This window comes from Myripristis murdjan, chromosome 13, assembly GCF_902150065.1.
Source record: "Myripristis murdjan chromosome 13, fMyrMur1.1, whole genome shotgun sequence".
NCBI lineage: Eukaryota > Metazoa > Chordata > Actinopteri > Holocentriformes > Holocentridae > Myripristis > Myripristis murdjan.
In genome coordinates, this window is record NC_043992.1 from 41893283 (window position 1) to 41910032 (window position 16750).

Below are 16750 nucleotides of genomic sequence, written 5' to 3' on the forward strand. Positions count from 1 at the left end.
GGTCCAGTCCCGGTTTCCTTGTGAGTGTCTCAAGGTTATTATAGTTAACTAAAGGTAAAACATTTCAGTTATAAAATAAAAATAAAAAAGACATAAAAAGCCTGGACTGAAAAATGAAACTATATTGTGTTCTTGCAAAACTATACTAGAATAAGGTCAGAGTGTGTGTGCAGTGTGTTCAGTGCTGCTGGTCAGAGTGTGTGTGCAGTGTGTTCAGTGCTGCTGGTCAGAGTGTGTGTGCAGTGTGTTCAGTGCAGTCAGAGTGTGTGTGTGTGTTCAGTGCTGTTGGTCATTCTGAGTGTGTGTGTGTGTGTGTGTGATGGTTACTGAGACTGGGACGTGGACATGACTGGGAGTCTCTGCCTTCACAAAGTGAAGAGCTAATCTGAAAAACAGCGTCCAGATTAGAATAAAACCACTAATTCCCACTGACACTGACAGCAAGAACAACTCAACTGGGACCAGAGAAACCAGTCTGGAGACTAAAATTTTAAATAATAATAATAATGAAAAATACAATACAAAAATTTAAAAAAATTAAAAAAAAAAAAAAAAAAAACAACTATAATAACTCTGGAGTGTCTAAACAGGCGAACCGGATTCAGTGTTCAGACATCCAGGAGGAGATCAGATCTGGACTAGAAACAGTTCTAAACCAGAGCTTTATTGCCGGTGTAAACCCAGTCTATGGTAACCATGGCGACCGGCAGGTCCGGTTACTCGGACACTTTGACCCGGAAGGTGACGCGACCCAGGAACTTGTCACGGTCATCGTTGTTGCGCAGGTCGGAGCCCTCGACCTTACACTCCACCGTCTGCTCCACGTCGTAGTCGTCCTTCGTCAGCAGCAACTTCACCGCCACCACAGGCTGCACATAGCCCGGCTGCAGAGAGACAGACAGGTGGTTAGACTGTAGAGAGACAGACAGACAGCTGGTTAGACTGCACTGGAGACTGGCTAGCTAACAAAGCAAATAAACATTGCTAGCTAAACAACCAAGCTAAGTGAAGTAAAAAGAAAGCCGTCCGTAAAGCGCAGCCCTCTGCCCAGCTCGCTGCCGGAGGCTTCAGCAGGTAAGGCTGCTGTCCCGCTGCTATTTTGGAAGATGGGGATTTCACTCTCAGTTTCTGGTGTCTTGTTGTTTGGTGTGTTGCAGGTCACTGGGTAAGGTAGAAAATTTAGTCAACTACACAAACGCTACCTTGTCATTAGAGAGCAGCGTGCCGTTAGCCTGCATCATCTGCCTGCTGCACTCACACACACGCAAACCCAAAGACAGAATCATCGATCCAGCTCCTAAGGTCAATTATACACTCATTTTCTTCATTCTGGATTGAGATTGGTGCAGCCCTGGTAACGAGTTACTCACATGGGCCTTCTTGCCGTAGTAGGGGAAGTACATCTTGTCCAGACGGCCCTCTGATGGGAAGTACTGCATCGCTAGTGCACTGTCTCTCTGCCAGAGACAGGAGACAGACACAAAGAAACAAACATTACAGACAAACACAGAAATCAAGTTCCCTCTCAAGAGAGTCAGGCAGTAATCAGTCTACAGTCAGTCTACAGCCGGTCTCCAGTCTACAGTCCGTCTACAGTCAGTCTACAGTCTACAGTCCGTCTACAGTCAGTCTCCAGTCTACAGTCTGTCTACAGCCAGTCTGCGGCCAGTCTACAGTCAGTCTACAGTCTACAGTCCGTCTACAGTCAGTCTACAGTCTACAGTCTGCAGTCAGTCTCCAGTCTACAGTCCGTCTACAGTCAGTCTACAGCCAGTCTACAGCCCGTCTACAGTCAGTCTACAGTCTACAGTCTACAGTCAGTCTACAGTCTACAGCCAGTCTACAGTCAGTCTACAGTCTACAGCCAGTCTACAGTTGATGTAATCACTGCTTTCAGTCTGTTGGGGGTTTTATTCCTGGCAGGTGTAACCCAACTCTTATTGGGTCAGTGTGACGTGGGACTGGACATGAATGAGCAATGACATGAAAATCAAAATGTAAAAACTAAAACATTGATTTACTAGTTATTTAACTTCCAATCTGATGATGGGAACACCAGCCTAATCTACTGCAATCTGCTCAGATCTAATGCAGTCTGGCTTGATCTGATCTAATCCAGTATGAAGTCTTGGCTGGAGAGAGGACATTACCTGGTCACTTTTAGAGGACCTAGAGATGGACAGTATTTCCTGGAGGAGACAGGGGAACTGGACTACACCACTTTGATTTCACACTGAATAAAAACCTGGAGACACAGACTGCACATGATCCTATCAGCTACAGGAGCAGATTTTTAAAATAACAGTGCAGAATTATCTACAGAGAACAGTCCATACTGAATATTGTACAGGAACAGAGCAATCCATTGAGAAAAAGCTATAGAAAAAAATCTAAACAGCATTCTTTTTCGTGAAACGCATGAAGGGTAGAAACGGCAGTTTGGTCCTGTCTTCCACAGGAAGAAAAGAAACTGTGAAAATAAAGTCAAGGCTAAAATAAAAGCAAAGTAAAAGATGCTGGAAGAGGAGAGCTACACTCTTGAAAATGAAAACCTGTGTGGGACTGAGATGGATGGAGCTCAGGCTGGATTCACACAGAGATTGATTCACAAAAACTGAAAGAGTAGAACTGGCGCAGGCCTTTGTAGGCCTTTAGTTCACGACAAATCAGAGTGTTTCCCGTTTCCATAGTAACAGCTATAGTGTTTAAGTGATGTAATGACATAAAGGTGACCCACCCAAAACTACTCTGATTTGCCCTGAAAAGGCACACAAAGGCCCACGCAGGTTCTTTAATTTCTATATTTTGATCTCTCGCTTTTCCAGATCTGGTCACCTGGTCTGGCTCATCCCGTCAGACAAGCCCAATCCCAATGTCCCTCTCAGAACTTTCTGAGCCCTTTATGAACACGTTACCCAAGCCCATAATCCTGCAGGGAATTCCGGATTTAGGGTTCAGGGCTCAGGGTACAGAGTTCGGGGCTCAGGGTTCGGGGCTTACAGTTCAGGGTACAGGGTTAAAGTTCAGGGTTTAGGGTTCAGGACTCAAGGTTTAAGGCTCAGGGTTCATGGATTCTGGATTTAGGGCTCAGGGTAGAGGGTTCAGGGTACAGGGTTAAGGGTTTGGGGCTCAGGGTTTAGGGTTCAGGGCGGACATTGGGATTGAGCCAACAACAGAAGGAAACCAGGTCTGTGTCAAACAGCTCGAGCATGCCTGTGTGAACACAGCCTCAGATGATTTTGGTGTTAAAATGCTTTTGGGTGTTACAGTGTTCCAGCTGCAGAGGGGGGTCATGGGAAAGCTAGCCTGTTAGGAACCAGCAGCACTGCAGGCAGAGGGTTTTCTTGACCAGCAGGAAGCTTGGAGGAGGTTAAATCCTTTGCCACACAAACACACCCAGCACCTGAACCCAGGTCATTTACTGTCTCTGATTCCTAATGAAGTGGGAGTGGCCTCAGGCCCTCATTCATACTGCTGAGCTTTTTAGATGATTCATACAATTTGAGCCAAAAGCTGAAAAAATAAATGAGCTTTTGTTTTTATGGGTTTTCAGGTTTGTCTCCAAACCACACTGTCTGTCTTCATCACTGTTGGAAAATGTCCTGTGCACCTGTTTTTAGTTAAATGCTGTACACTTTTTAGTCCAGTAGGGGGCAGGGCATGCTAATAATTTCACTGTAATTCTTCTGTAGCATCAACAAATTTAATTAATTTTTTTTTTTTTTTTTATGTTATTTTATTTTATTTTATGACTACATTTTAAAAGGTGACTTACAGCAAGGGTTTGAAATGTATGGGAGTTATAAATGATTAGATATAACCTGGATGCCAAAAAATTACCAGTGCTTGTCTTACTGGATTTAAAGTGATGATAATATAGCACCCCCTGTCCTCCTCCACACACCTGGTCTGCTGATCTCATAACACAAACTCAAAACATTTCTTTTTTAGCCTAAGTTTTATGTAACTTAATTGTTATATTCAAATATATTTATTCTGCCTGCATTTTCTGTCATTTGCCCTTATCTCTTATTGTTCTTTTTTATTCTATTAATTGACCTATTTTCATGGTTCCGATTTTATATACGTTTACTTATCTGTCTGTTTATCTACTTAAGTTTTTATGTTTGTTCAATCTGATTGAGTGTTTTATTTTTTCTGATGCATGTTTTATTTGCTTTTCTGTGCCTGGTTATTTGTTCTTGTTTGTGAAGCACTTAATGTTGCATTCAACTGTATAAAATGTGCTACATAAATATTTTTCTAATTTCATGTAATATGTTTACTTTTGTATTTGATACTTAATGTTTTAATTTTCTGGTATTTTTCAGGACTCACTTTTCTGATAATTTTCTTGTAACTTTTTACTAATTTCTTGCTGATTAATTACTTTTTGGATGGATGAAAAGGAATGTAAGAAAATCTATTAAGATAATATATTATAATATAATACAATATTCAAGGTAACAAGGCCCCTGTTCTGTGGGATCTTTATCATTACTTCTTTATCTGTCTCGTCCATTTTAGGTCCCAGACTGGACAGTGAATAAAAAGACTTTTTGATGATTTCTCCCAAACAAAAGATGCATTGGTCCCTTTCTGGAACATTCATGTGGTTATTGCCAGCAGCGCATTGCTTTTCAAGGAGCCACTGGAGCTCCTTTGTCAGGAAAAAAAAAAGACACTCAACTCAACAGAAGACACTTTTGTTGAGTTGACAGAGACACACTGAAGAGCGACAGGCGGACAGACACATGAACTCTAGCAGACATCAGGACAGAGACAGGAAGCACCATGCTAATGCCACACAGAGCCAGAAGCAACATGGAGACAGACAGACAGACAGACAGACAGACAGACAGACACATGGGGTGTGTTCGTAAACACTGACCCTCCCTCTACAGTGGAAAATATCCTGGTGCCACTGGAACTCATACGAGACGACTGGAGGTATTAATGTTCAGGTCCAGATGATGTGACAACTGAAGGATGGAAAATGTTCCTAAATGATCCTGGGTGAAGTTTCACCAACGAGCTGTCACCTACAGGCTTCCAAGCGCTCAGGCAGACAAACTGTACTTTTGTATGGTATTACTCATATATTTGGAAATTTGGATTAGTGAGATAGTGTTGTCTAGTTATAATTGTGTGCACTAATAATTGGCAAAGGAAAATTGGTTCGTGTCTGTCCTTCCACTCCATCCCCACTGTTAAGAGCCACTTTAGAAATGGACAGGGGTCTTCAGGGGGAGGTCAAAGGTCAGCAGTAGAGGCCTAATAGAAGTGGTGAACATCATCTCAAAGCTGGGAGCCTACAGATTAATTTGAGATGCAGCTCAGCTCTCTGTGTCAAGTGATTCAGGTAATAAATCTGGAATAAATCCTGTGTTTTTTTGTTTTTTTGTTTTTTTGTTTGTTTGTTTGTTTGTTTGTTTGTTTTTTATTTATTTCGAGTGCAGAAGGGTAAGAACATTTTGATGGAAGTACACTCCTAATCAAAATCTTAAGACCAGTTGAGAAATTGCAAGAATTTACATTTTGCACTGTTAAAAAGGTCTCTTAAAAAGGTTCTAAGTAGAGCTTCAAAATGCAAAAAGAAGAAATGGGAGTGAGACAAAAAAAAAATTTTTTTGAGTAAGCAATTTATTGCAAACAACCATTAAACTGAAATAGGCTGTTCATCAGCTGATCAAAAGTGTAAGACCACTGCCTTTAAAAGCCCAAATCTTGGCAAAAATGTGGATTCAGTGTCATTTTCTGTCAGGTATCCACACTGTCATGACCTCCTGATGGCAAAGGCAAAAAAGCTTTCTGTCCGTGGTCGGATTGTTGAGCTGCATAAGCAAGGCCCAACAACAAGGCCCAACAACAAGGCCCTCACAGCGTGCCATTGCTGCTGAGGCTGGACGCAGTAAGACAGTCATTTTAAACTTCCTAAAAGATCCTGAGGGTTATGGAACAAAAAAGTCAATGGTAGACCCAAAAAAATGTCACCGGCCCTGAGCCGGAGGATCCAATTGGCTGTCCGTCAAGACACGGGACGATCCTCGGCCCAAATTAAGCTTGTCACTGGTGCCGACTGCAGTCCCATAACCATCAGACGGCATCTGTGAGGGAAGGGTTTTAAGAACAAAACACGTCTTCAAAGGCCTCGTCTCCTTCAACGGCACAAAATTGCCCATTTGGAGTTTGCACGCGAGCACCAAACATGGGACACTGAAAGGTGGAAGAAAGTTTTATTCTCTGATGAGAAAAAATGTAACCTTGACGGTCCTGATGGCTTCCAACGTTACTGGCATGACAAGGAGATCCCACCTGAGATATTTTCTACACGGCACAGTGGAGGGGGAGTCATCATGATCTGGGGGGCTTTTTCCTTCAGTGGAACAATGGAGCTTCAGGTTGTGCAGAGGCGTCAAATGGCAGCTGGCTATGTGGAGATGTTGCAGGGGGCATCCCTCATGACTGAAGGCCATCGTCTGTGTGGTCATGACTGGGTTTTTCAACAGGACAATGCTGCAGTTCACAATGCCCACCTGATAAAGGACTTCTTCCAGAGAAATAACATCACTCTTTTGAACCATCCTGTGTGTTCCCCTGATCTAAATCCAACTGAGAACATTTGGGATTGGATGGCAAGGGAAGTTTACAGAAATGGACACCAGTTCCAGACAGTGGATGCCCTCTGTGAAGCTTCTTCACCACTTGGAGCAACATTCCCACTAGCCTCCTGGAAACATTAGCATCAAGCATGCCAAAACGAAGTTTTGAGGTAATTACCAAGAAAGCTTTTTTGCCTTTGCCATCAGGAGGTCATGACAGTGTGGATACCTGACAGAAAATGACACTGAATCCACATTTTTGCCAAGATTTGGGCTTTTAAAGGCAGTGGTCTTAAAATTTTGATCAGCTGATGAACAGCCTATTTCAGTTTAATGGTTGTTTGCAATAAATTGCTTACTCAAATTTTTTTTTGTCTCACTCCCATTTCTTCTTTTTGCATTTTGAAGCTCTACTTAGAACCTTCTTAAGATCCAACAGTGCAAAATGTTAATTCTTGCAATTTCTCAAATGGTCTTAAGTTTTTGATCAGGAGTGTATATGAAGCCATTCCCATATTAGTTTTTTTATTCCACTGTTTTGTTGCTGCAATTTGAAAAGTGATTTGAGCAAATTTTGTTGAGCAAAGTTTTATGCAACAGCTTCCTCTCGTTGATGATCTTGTATGCCGGATTTCACCATGAGCTGCTGGAATAAATTGTTTAAGGGGTGGTATGCTCTTATCAACGTTATATACATTTTAAGTGGAAGAAAAGTCAAATGACAGGTCATCCTGTTACAGGAACCTGCACAGAGCCTCAAGCAGAAAGGAACTTATGATGAATTCAATCTGCCAGTTGTGCCAATATGCTGATGACATGGTCTTATTCATCTTATGCCGACAGGGGACACAGTTACTCAGTCTATTATATTTATATTTGTATTATATTTCCAGCATGTTGGTGAGTTTCTTGAATGCTGTGAAGACAGGTGCCCTCTTTATTAACGACAGATTATTTTGAGTCCCCACCATGCCTACCATTATCTTCCACCTGTTCTGATCAACGATCATCCTGTTGAAGCAGGAGAGGAGCTTAAATATCGATTAAGCTTTGTGATGGTGCTATAACTTTTACAGAAAAACATGTTTAAAAAAGCAACGCAGCGCCTCTATCTCATCAGGAAGCTATATTCATACGATGTGGGCGAGAGCATTTCAGAGCCTGTTTCTGAAGTCTTGCTGAAAGTGTTTTAACTGTTTATATGTGGACGTGCTGTGGCCGCCTGGCGCTGACAACCAAAACACACCAAATATCCAGAAAGAAAACCACGGCCTGTAAACTGACTGGGACCGAGCAGAGACTGAAGTGGCTGTGTAGAATCTAAACTGGAGCGTCTGGTCCTGTTCATCCCCTCTGCACACAGTTCATCAAACTTCCCTTGGGAGGCGCTACAGAGCCACTGCAGCAGCCAAGAACATTTACAGAAAGTATTTCACAGTAAAAGCAGGAGAGCTGCTAAATGCTGCCTGCTCTCTGCAGGCTGGCCTCTTATTATGGGATGGATCGTGACTGACTGTCGTATGTTTAACTGGTGAAGACGAAGGCAGATGTCACTTGTCTGTTGGACAGTAAAGATGATCTAAAGCTGATAACCTCCATCGTCTCTGCTTGTGAGTTTATGGGTGTGTTGCAAATTTGGCAGAATTAATATGAGAGCTGAAACTGAGAGCATGAAGCAGTGTGCCTGCATTTTACGATTTTGTGACCTTGAATTCGTACATTATGTGCTTAAAATAAAAACAAAAAAAAACACGTATGGTTTTGCTGGGTTTGCTTGGCCTCTCTTCAGTGACCTGAACTGCAACTGCACTCATTTTCCCGCTTGAAGAATCAGCCCTGAATCCCAGTAAGACACAGCCACGCTATGTCCTACCATCATCATCATCATCATCATCATCATCATCAACCTCACCATCATGTTGTTGTTGTTGTTAGATGGTTCATTTACTTTGCTTTAACACTCCAACAGGAGTGGACCTTCTCCACTTTTATCCACAGTGTTCCCTCGTCTGTTGTTTTGTCTTTTCGCTGCATTTTCTTTTGTGATCAATTTTTTTTATTGATAGTGCAGATTTAATGCCGCTCTGTGATCTCTGAATAATGAGACATGGACATGGAGCTTAAATAACTTATAACGAGTAATCATGATGTAAATATAAGGTGAGGAGAAAAAAGTAAATGATAAGAAGAAAAGCAAATACATAAAACTACCTGGAAATATTTTCTTTTTGGGGAGAAATTTTCATGTCCTCTTTGTTTAGTTGTCATTTTTGTTTTTTTGTTTTTGTTTTTTTTCTCTGAACCTTTCTTTGTTTTGTTTTCTTTTTGCTTTTTCTTGTAACTTTTTACTAATTTCTTGCTACTTTTCAGGTCATTTCCTGTGGAGTCGTTCCGTCTCTTCCTCGCTGTAATCAAACCGATCCTCTCGGGACCGGGACGGTTCCTCTGCACCGTTTTATATCTGATGTTTAGAGCTGCTGTGTGACCTCGTGTGTTTCTGCTGGATTAGATTAGAGGTTTAATCTCTGCTGTCTGTTTACGAACACAGCCATGGAGGAGGCGGGGCTATGGCCTTGGCCACGCCCATATCATCTTACCCCGCCCACAGCTACTGGCCCTATAGCAGCATGGAGAGAAACCAAACAGTAATACACACCGGGATATACACACATACCAACAGATACACACTCACACAAGCTTACTTGAATTAATACACACATGTAGAGACACACACATACACACATCCTGTATATCTGAGGCGTTCATTAAAAAAAATTAACTAAAGCTGAAGATGCAATCAGAGTAAAATCTTTGAAACCTGATTTCTTTCAAAAACATGACAACAAAAGATGATGACCAAATTAATGAAATATTACCAACAAATTACCAAAATACAAATGACAAGAAAACTGTGTTTATACTTTAAATTATTAAAATGATATATTCAAAGGTCAGACCAGTGATGCTCGCATGTAACCCTTTGAACCCGAGAAAATTCAGCTGTTTTGTTTTTTTTTCAAAAACATGAGGAGAAGGATGATCAAATAAAAAAAACACCAGAAAATGAGCAAGAAATTAGTAAAAAGTAAATCAGAATTTAAAAAAGTCAAAATTTGCAACATATCAACAGAAAATTAGAAAACAAGCATAAAAAACAATAAAACTACTTAAAATAATTATAAAAATATATTTAAAATTAAATTACAAGTAAATAACCCTAAACTTAAACAAAATTAGAAAAAAATGCAGCGCGTTGAACTCTTCAGATACACACACACACACACACACACACATATACACACACACACACACACACAAATGACAAAACATTTAGGAATACACATAAACACAAGTAATGAACTGCCAGGTGTCTGCACAGCTCAGTGTAATTAAACAGATGCTAAAATGCAGGGAAATACTGCTTACTGTGTGTGTGTGTGTGTGTGTGTGTGTGTGTGTGTGTGTACCTTGACTGTACAGTTGATGTAGGGGTCTCCTCGTGGCTTCAGTCCAATGACCTGAGAGACAGACAGGAAGGTGAATCTCAGCTGAGGTCAAAGGTCATGTGCAGTATTTGTTCAAAAAAATAAGTTTCAAATCAGCTTCTGTACTTGCAGCCTCGCTGTCACGTGACCACGAACATGCGTGAATGTGCACGAACGTGCACGAACGTGCGCGAATGCCAACTTGCATCAGCTCCTTCTAGCCACCAAAACTGTTGGGATGAGGTTTGGGTTTCGGGTCGGGTTCGGTCGGGTTCAGTCGGGTTCAGTCGGGTTCAGTCGGGTTCGGTCAGGTTAAGTCGAGTTCAGTTGGATTCGGTCGGGTTAAGTCGAGTTCAGTTGGGTTCGGTCGGGTTCAGTTGGGTTCGGTCGGGTTAAGTCGAGTTCAGTTGGGTTCGGTCGGGTTCAGTCTGGTTCGGTCGGGTTCAGTCGGGTTCAGTCGGGTTCAGTCGGGTTCAGTCGGGTTAAGTCGAGTTCAGTTGGGTTCGGTCGGGTTCAGTCTGGTTCGGTCGGGTTCAGTCGGGTTCAGTCGGGTTCAGTCGGGTTCGGTCGGGTTCAGTCGGGTTAAGTTGGGTTCGTTCGGGTTCAGTCGGGTTCGGTCGGGTTCGGTCGGGTTCAGTTGGGTTCGGTCAGGTTCAGTCTGGTTCGGTCGGGTTCGGTCGGGTTCAGTTGGGTTCGGTCGGGTTCAGTTGGGTTCGGTCGGGTTCGGTCGGGTTCAGTCGGGTTCGGTCGGGTTCAGTCGGGTTAAGTTGGGTTCGTTCGGGTTCAGTCGGGTTCGGTCGGGTTCGGTCGGGTTCAGTTGGGTTCGGTCAGGTTCAGTCTGGTTCGGTCGGGTTCGGTCAGGTTCGGTCGGGTTCAGTCGGGTTCAGTCGGGTTAAGTTGGGTTCGTTCGGGTTCGGTCGGGTTCGGTCGGGTTCGTTCATGTTCAGTCGGGTTCGGTCGGGTTCGGTCGGGTTCAGTTGGGTTCAGCCGGGTTCAGCCGGGTTGAGCCGGGTTTGGTCGCGTCGGCGTCATTTTGGTGAAACTCGACTCTACTGTTTGTTTCCTGCAACTCCCTGTACAGCGCTGGAGTTTACGTGATGACACTGAAGGCAACATGCAGGCTGCTTCAGGTGGTAAGCGGGCTCGGCTCGGGCCGATCCGATCGCTCTCGTCTGTAAACGTTTGAAAGCATAAAATGCCCAGCTTCACGGCAACGCTTCTCGAGGGGCGGAGCTCTGTGTTCTGATAATGGGTGGGGGCGTGGCCACCCTGGAAGAGGCCACTCCCCCATCAAGATGCAGGTGTTTCATCACAAATTGAAGCGCCGACACCTGAGTGGATTCACTCAATTTATTTCAGAGACATTTATTTCAACGCCAAACTAGCACACTGCATGCTGGGATTTTCCATTAGTTCAGGGGTTTCCAACCAGTGGTCTGCGGCCCTCTGGTGGTCTGCTGTCAGTAATACAGTCTGAATGCTGGAAACGTTTTCTTTTCCACATGTTACTTCCTGTTTGTAAATAATGGGATTCATTCCCACTGACTTTCTACTTCGGTGTTGCTATAGAGTATGCTGAAGATACCTCGTTTTATGATACAGACAGATATGCTTTTATTTGAAGTGTAAAGGAAGACAGCTGGCCTCTGCTTTAACAGGGAGGGTGCAAGGTCTGTTGTCTTTCTGTAAGACTGCAGCATGCTGGGAAATAAATGTGGAGTTTGAGAGATGAAGCGTTCACTGCACAGCAGGGAGGGAGTTCACATGGCAGTGTGCTGCTTCACTCTGTGTGTGTGTGTGTGTGTGTGTGTGTGTGTGTGTGTGTCGTGTCATTAGTCAGAGTTCAGATGCGTGATGAGCTGCAGGTGGTGTGCTGTGATTGGCCAGTGTGTGAGTGTGTGGATGTGTCCTGGCAGCTGATTGGCCGTCTGGGACAGACTGTCCTCCCAGCAGTCCTGAGGCAGGGGGCGGGGCCACACACGTCTGTTTTTTCATGCTCACAGTCTCCTTATTCACTTTAAGCTCCACACCAGTGACTCTCCACGTCAACAAACCGTTTATCAATAAAGATTTCACAGCTCAGAGTCAGACTGTGAGTTTGTGGTTGAAGCAGCCGCCTCATAATGTTCTGCTTCATCAACACTCAGAAACCACACAGCTGATGATCGGCTGTGGAAAGCAAAACGTTTCCCCGCTTAGGGACTATTTTCCCTGGAGGAGGAGGAGGAGGAGGAGGAGGGAGCGTTTCAGTGTGAAAAAGTCCTGAAAAGCCAACAGTGCTGCTGCTTTTAGGAAAACTCATGTGGAGGACTTTATTGGGCTGATGGAAAACTGGAGTGAAGAAAGTGTGAAGGCTCTGAAAGTTCATGTTCATATCGGAGTGGAATGAATGGAAACCATTTTGAACATGCAGAAGAACTTGGACAGAGCTTTAAAAGAAGCTGACGGAGACACAGCTGATTTGTGTTTCTGAGGCGTTTCCAGTTTCGATACTGACCCGGTTCATCTTGACCAGGATGCAGGGTTTCCCCTCGGCGTAACCGAAGGTGGTGTCGGACAGGCCGGAGCACTGCCGCAGCAGACTGCGCTTGAACTGGCACACCTTCTTCTCCTGCTCGCCGTCCTGCTCGGTGTACTCGCCCACCAGACACAGGTCGTTCCGCTCCTGGATGCTGTCGTTATACGCTGCACAACACACACAACAGCTCAGCACGGCCACAGGGCGCCCCCTGCTGGGGCTGTGACACCTGCCTCATCTAACACCTGCCTCAGCTACTGACACCTGCCTCACCTACTGACACCTGCCTCACCTACTGACACCTGCCTCACCTACTGACACCTGCCTCACCTACTGACACCTGCCTCATCTACTGACACCTGCCTCATCTACTGACACCTGCATCATCTACTGACACCTGCCTCATCTACTGACACCTGCATCATCTACTGACACCTGCCTCATCTACTGACACCTGCATCATCTACTGACACCTGCCTCATCTACTGACACCTGCCTCATCTAACACCTGCATCAGCTACTGACAGCTGCCTCAGCTACTGACACCTGCATCATCTAACACCTGCATCACCTAGTGACACCTGCCTCACCTACTGACACCTGCCTCACCTACTGACACCTGCATCAGCTACTGACACCTGCCTCATCTACTGACACCTGCCTCATCTACTGACACCTGCATTGTGTAATAGCACCTGCATTTACGGACTGCATAACTATACAATATTTAACTGTTTATTTTACAATTTAACTGTGATAGGAGGAGCCGAGGCGCCGTGACTCACGCTTCAGGAAGTCCTCCAGGTGTTTGACGTACTCGCCGTACTTTTCTGGGTCGCTGCGGCTGAAGGCGATGTCCATGGAGGGAGGCCGGATCACCAGACCTGCATTCAAGAGAAGACACCCACAATTTACTGCTCTACAGGAAGTGATGTCACCGTCCTTCCTGCGGCTAAACCTGGACCAAAGACTAGATTTAGAGTCGAGACGTGACTCCTGGTCAGCGACGTCCTCAACAAGCTAGCTGCTGCCCACAGCAGAGATCCTGTGGCAAGCTAATGAAGCTAATGAAGCTAACAAGGCTAATGAGGCCAGTGAAGCTAATGAAGCTGATGAAGTTAATGAAACTCACAAAGCTAGCAGCAAGGCTGACAAGGCTAATGAGGCTAATGGCGATAACAAAGCTAGTGAAGCTAATGTTAGCGCTTCTTCTCGTGGGCAGAGTTCTGTCACTTTATAAAAACTCAATCAACCCAAATGTTCTATACATGTAGTTCTATAATGCTCTAAATCAGGGGTGCCCAAATTCTTCTCAGTGGAGGGCCAAAAATGAATCAGAGTGGAGGGTCAGGGGCCAAAACTAGAAATTCATGTTGCAGTGCTTTAGTGGGTATGCCTGTGATAACATAGATTGAAAAATAAGCCAAAGTGATACCTCTTCTCTGAATAGACAAGCTAAGCCAGTGTGCTGCTGTTAGCCAGTGAAAATAGAGCGGAGTGGCAACTCTTCACTTTGTTACACAATCTATGTCAGTGCGCTGCTGTAGCTGGAAATCTTTGCCTTTGCCAGACATACGTTCATATTCCACACAAAAACAGCATTTTATTCAAATTATGTCAAATTCCGCGATATTCCGCATTAAAAACAGATTCTATTTTATTTGGCTAATTCTGCGATTCCATCCGCGATTCTGTGATCGCGGAAATTATAGGGCCCTACCACTGTTATAAAAAAAAAATAGTGGCGCAACTTGGTGGGCGTTATCCTGGTATTTCTCTGCGTAAGAAATACAAGGTGTGGTGTGTCACGCCCAGTGCGTGACACCTGAGAGCCCTGTGATGGAGCTAATCCGATAACTTGCCCGAGCTGCATTCTCTGGTTCAGCTGTGGGCTGGAGAAGGTAGGCTGTTGGGAGGTTAGCTTTGATAGCAAGTCCCCAGCCTTCACCTTTCTCTCCTCTCCGGTGTATTTTTGAGAGCTGATGGGAATGCCATGAATGTGGTGACGAAGATTATATTCTTTTGAAACAGCGCCTCTCTGGCTACATATTAAACAAACTGCTGTGGAATCAATTTCAGTAAAAAGTACTCGTGTTCCCAGCATTTTTTAAACTTTCTCTTATCAGTGTGCCACTGCCTCCCACGCTCCATCCCAGCCCAGCATCTTCTCACTCTCTGGTCATCGTGTTCCTGCCGGATTTGAGGTGACGGGAGCTCATTTCCCAGTCTGGTGTGAATTTCCCAGTCTGGGATCAATAAAGTATACCTATCTATCTATCTATCAACAGCGCCACCCTACCCCCAATGTAACACAATGTTAATTTGTGGTCAGGAGAGGAAGTGCAACAATCAATAAAAGATATTCCGACCGTTGGCAGTGGGGAAAATAATAATAATTAGAAGTATTAAAAATTCAAGCAAGGGCAGCGGGCCAAAAATAATTGGCCAAAGTTGGCCCGCGGGCCCTAAATTGGGCAGCCCTGCTCTAAATGAACCAAACAGAGAGAGCTGTAAGAACTCTTGTATGAGAACTCTACTTTAGGCACTCTAATTTAAGAACTCTACTCTGAGGACTCTGCTGAACATCTCTGATTGGTCGAGTACTTGCAGCGTTTTATTTCAACCATTTTTCTGCAGCCACCAATTTGGTTTTTTTTTTTTTTGGGGTCATGTTTGACTGATGTCATGCTATGCTTAGCTACATGTCTACGCCAACAGCTAATGCTAACTGCTACCTGACATTTATCTTTCTCAAGCTGTTTTCAGAGGAAACAGTCAGACACACTGCAGACCGGTGACTTTACTCTGTCTATGCTCAATCCTCAACAAAATAATCTGCCTAATCTCCATGGGTCAAGACACTTCATCACACTCTCTGGTGCCGGGAATCGAACCAGGAAACTTCAGATTACCAGACGACCACTCTGCCTCCTGAACCACACTGCCCAACTTCACTGTAGGTGCTCTACTTTCAGAGCTCTACTTAAAGTAGCATCAAAATGTTCAAACGCTGCAGGCCAACATCACCAAATCTCACAGAGAAGATGTTACAGATAGTTTTTCAAAAAGATCTTCAGAATGACGGTTTGAGTTCAACATGCCACAGCATCCCGAGATCAGACATTATTTCAAAATCTGCTAAAACAAATGATACTGTTGGATTTCTATTGGAAGAGTGGTGAGGAACCTCCAGCCTGCAGGGCCGCCCATAGCTGCTCATACAGAGTCGCACAGCACAAACTAAAGGAAACAACATCAAAAATGGAAAAGCAACTCAAAAATGGTTTGGACAGCGATTATGTTTTTTGGAGATAAAAGGAAGTAACATAAAATAGTAAGTAGACTAACACGTCCTTCCAGCTGTGTGTGTGTCAGGGTCAAAGGTCAAGGTTAAAGGTCAGGGTCCACACACACACACACACACATACACACACACACGTGTCGTCGCTCACATGCGTCACGGCGACTGACAAGACCAGAAAAGTGGATGCTGGATGTTGCACTTTCCGAGAGAAATGGAGAAACAATTATTGTTTTGTTATGTTGAAGGCGCCGGTGTTTCGTGTAGTATGGGATGATGATGATGATGATGATGATGATGATGATGATGATGACCGGCAGGTCTGTTACACACTTGACGCGATATCAGGTTGAAACAGGAAGTGTCATTACCAGCAGACGCTGTGAGTGACGGATGGCTGTCTCAATAATATTAGACCAAAATCTAAGCGCTCCGCCAAACCAGCCGAGCGTGTTGTCACGGCAGGGCCCCCAGGTGGCGCTGTGTGCACACAGCAACGTCATGTGACACGTGAATGGCAGTAAAAATGTCTGTCACTCATGTTCTTTGTAATATTAATACTATTCTCGTTATGTTCTTACCAGGATTGGCGACGCGGTCGCGGTGGCGCGGGACGTTCTCATCCAGAGTCTGCAGCATCACCCACATGGTGAGGGAGAACATCCCCGCCAGGAAACCATAGAAGAAGAGGTAGAAGATGAAGATCAAAGCTGGGAGGAGAGACAGAGAGAGAGAGACATGATGATCAGGTTTTTGCTGGTTCTGTTCCAAGTCTTCTTATACCAGGACGACTGCGCCCCCTGCTGGCCGACAGTCTCATCTGGACGGTGTCCCAGAGGTGTGG

The 16750-nt window shown here is 44.4% G+C and overlaps 1 protein-coding gene across 3 annotated transcripts in view; it reads right to left on the bottom strand.

Moving 5' to 3' along the window:
* Positions 1 to 353: 353 nt before the first annotated feature.
* Positions 354 to 16750, bottom strand: part of atp1b3b (ATPase Na+/K+ transporting subunit beta 3b) — a 21760-nt gene continuing 5363 nt past the window's right edge. The window contains exons 2-7 of one of the 3 annotated variants that reach the window (XM_030066573.1): positions 16488 to 16616; positions 13391 to 13489; positions 12585 to 12772; positions 10070 to 10120; positions 1371 to 1457; positions 354 to 884 (exon numbers count right to left, since the gene is read on the bottom strand). In XM_030066573.1, coding sequence (XP_029922433.1) covers positions 717 to 884; positions 1371 to 1457; positions 10070 to 10120; positions 12585 to 12772; positions 13391 to 13489; positions 16488 to 16616 — 722 coding nt within the window. In that variant the 3' untranslated portion in view covers positions 354 to 716. Of the gene's footprint in view, positions 885 to 1370; positions 1461 to 10069; positions 10121 to 12584; positions 12773 to 13390; positions 13490 to 16487; positions 16617 to 16750 lie in introns of all 3 variants that reach the window. The other 2 variants (XM_030066572.1, XM_030066574.1) reach the window with 2 other exon arrangements.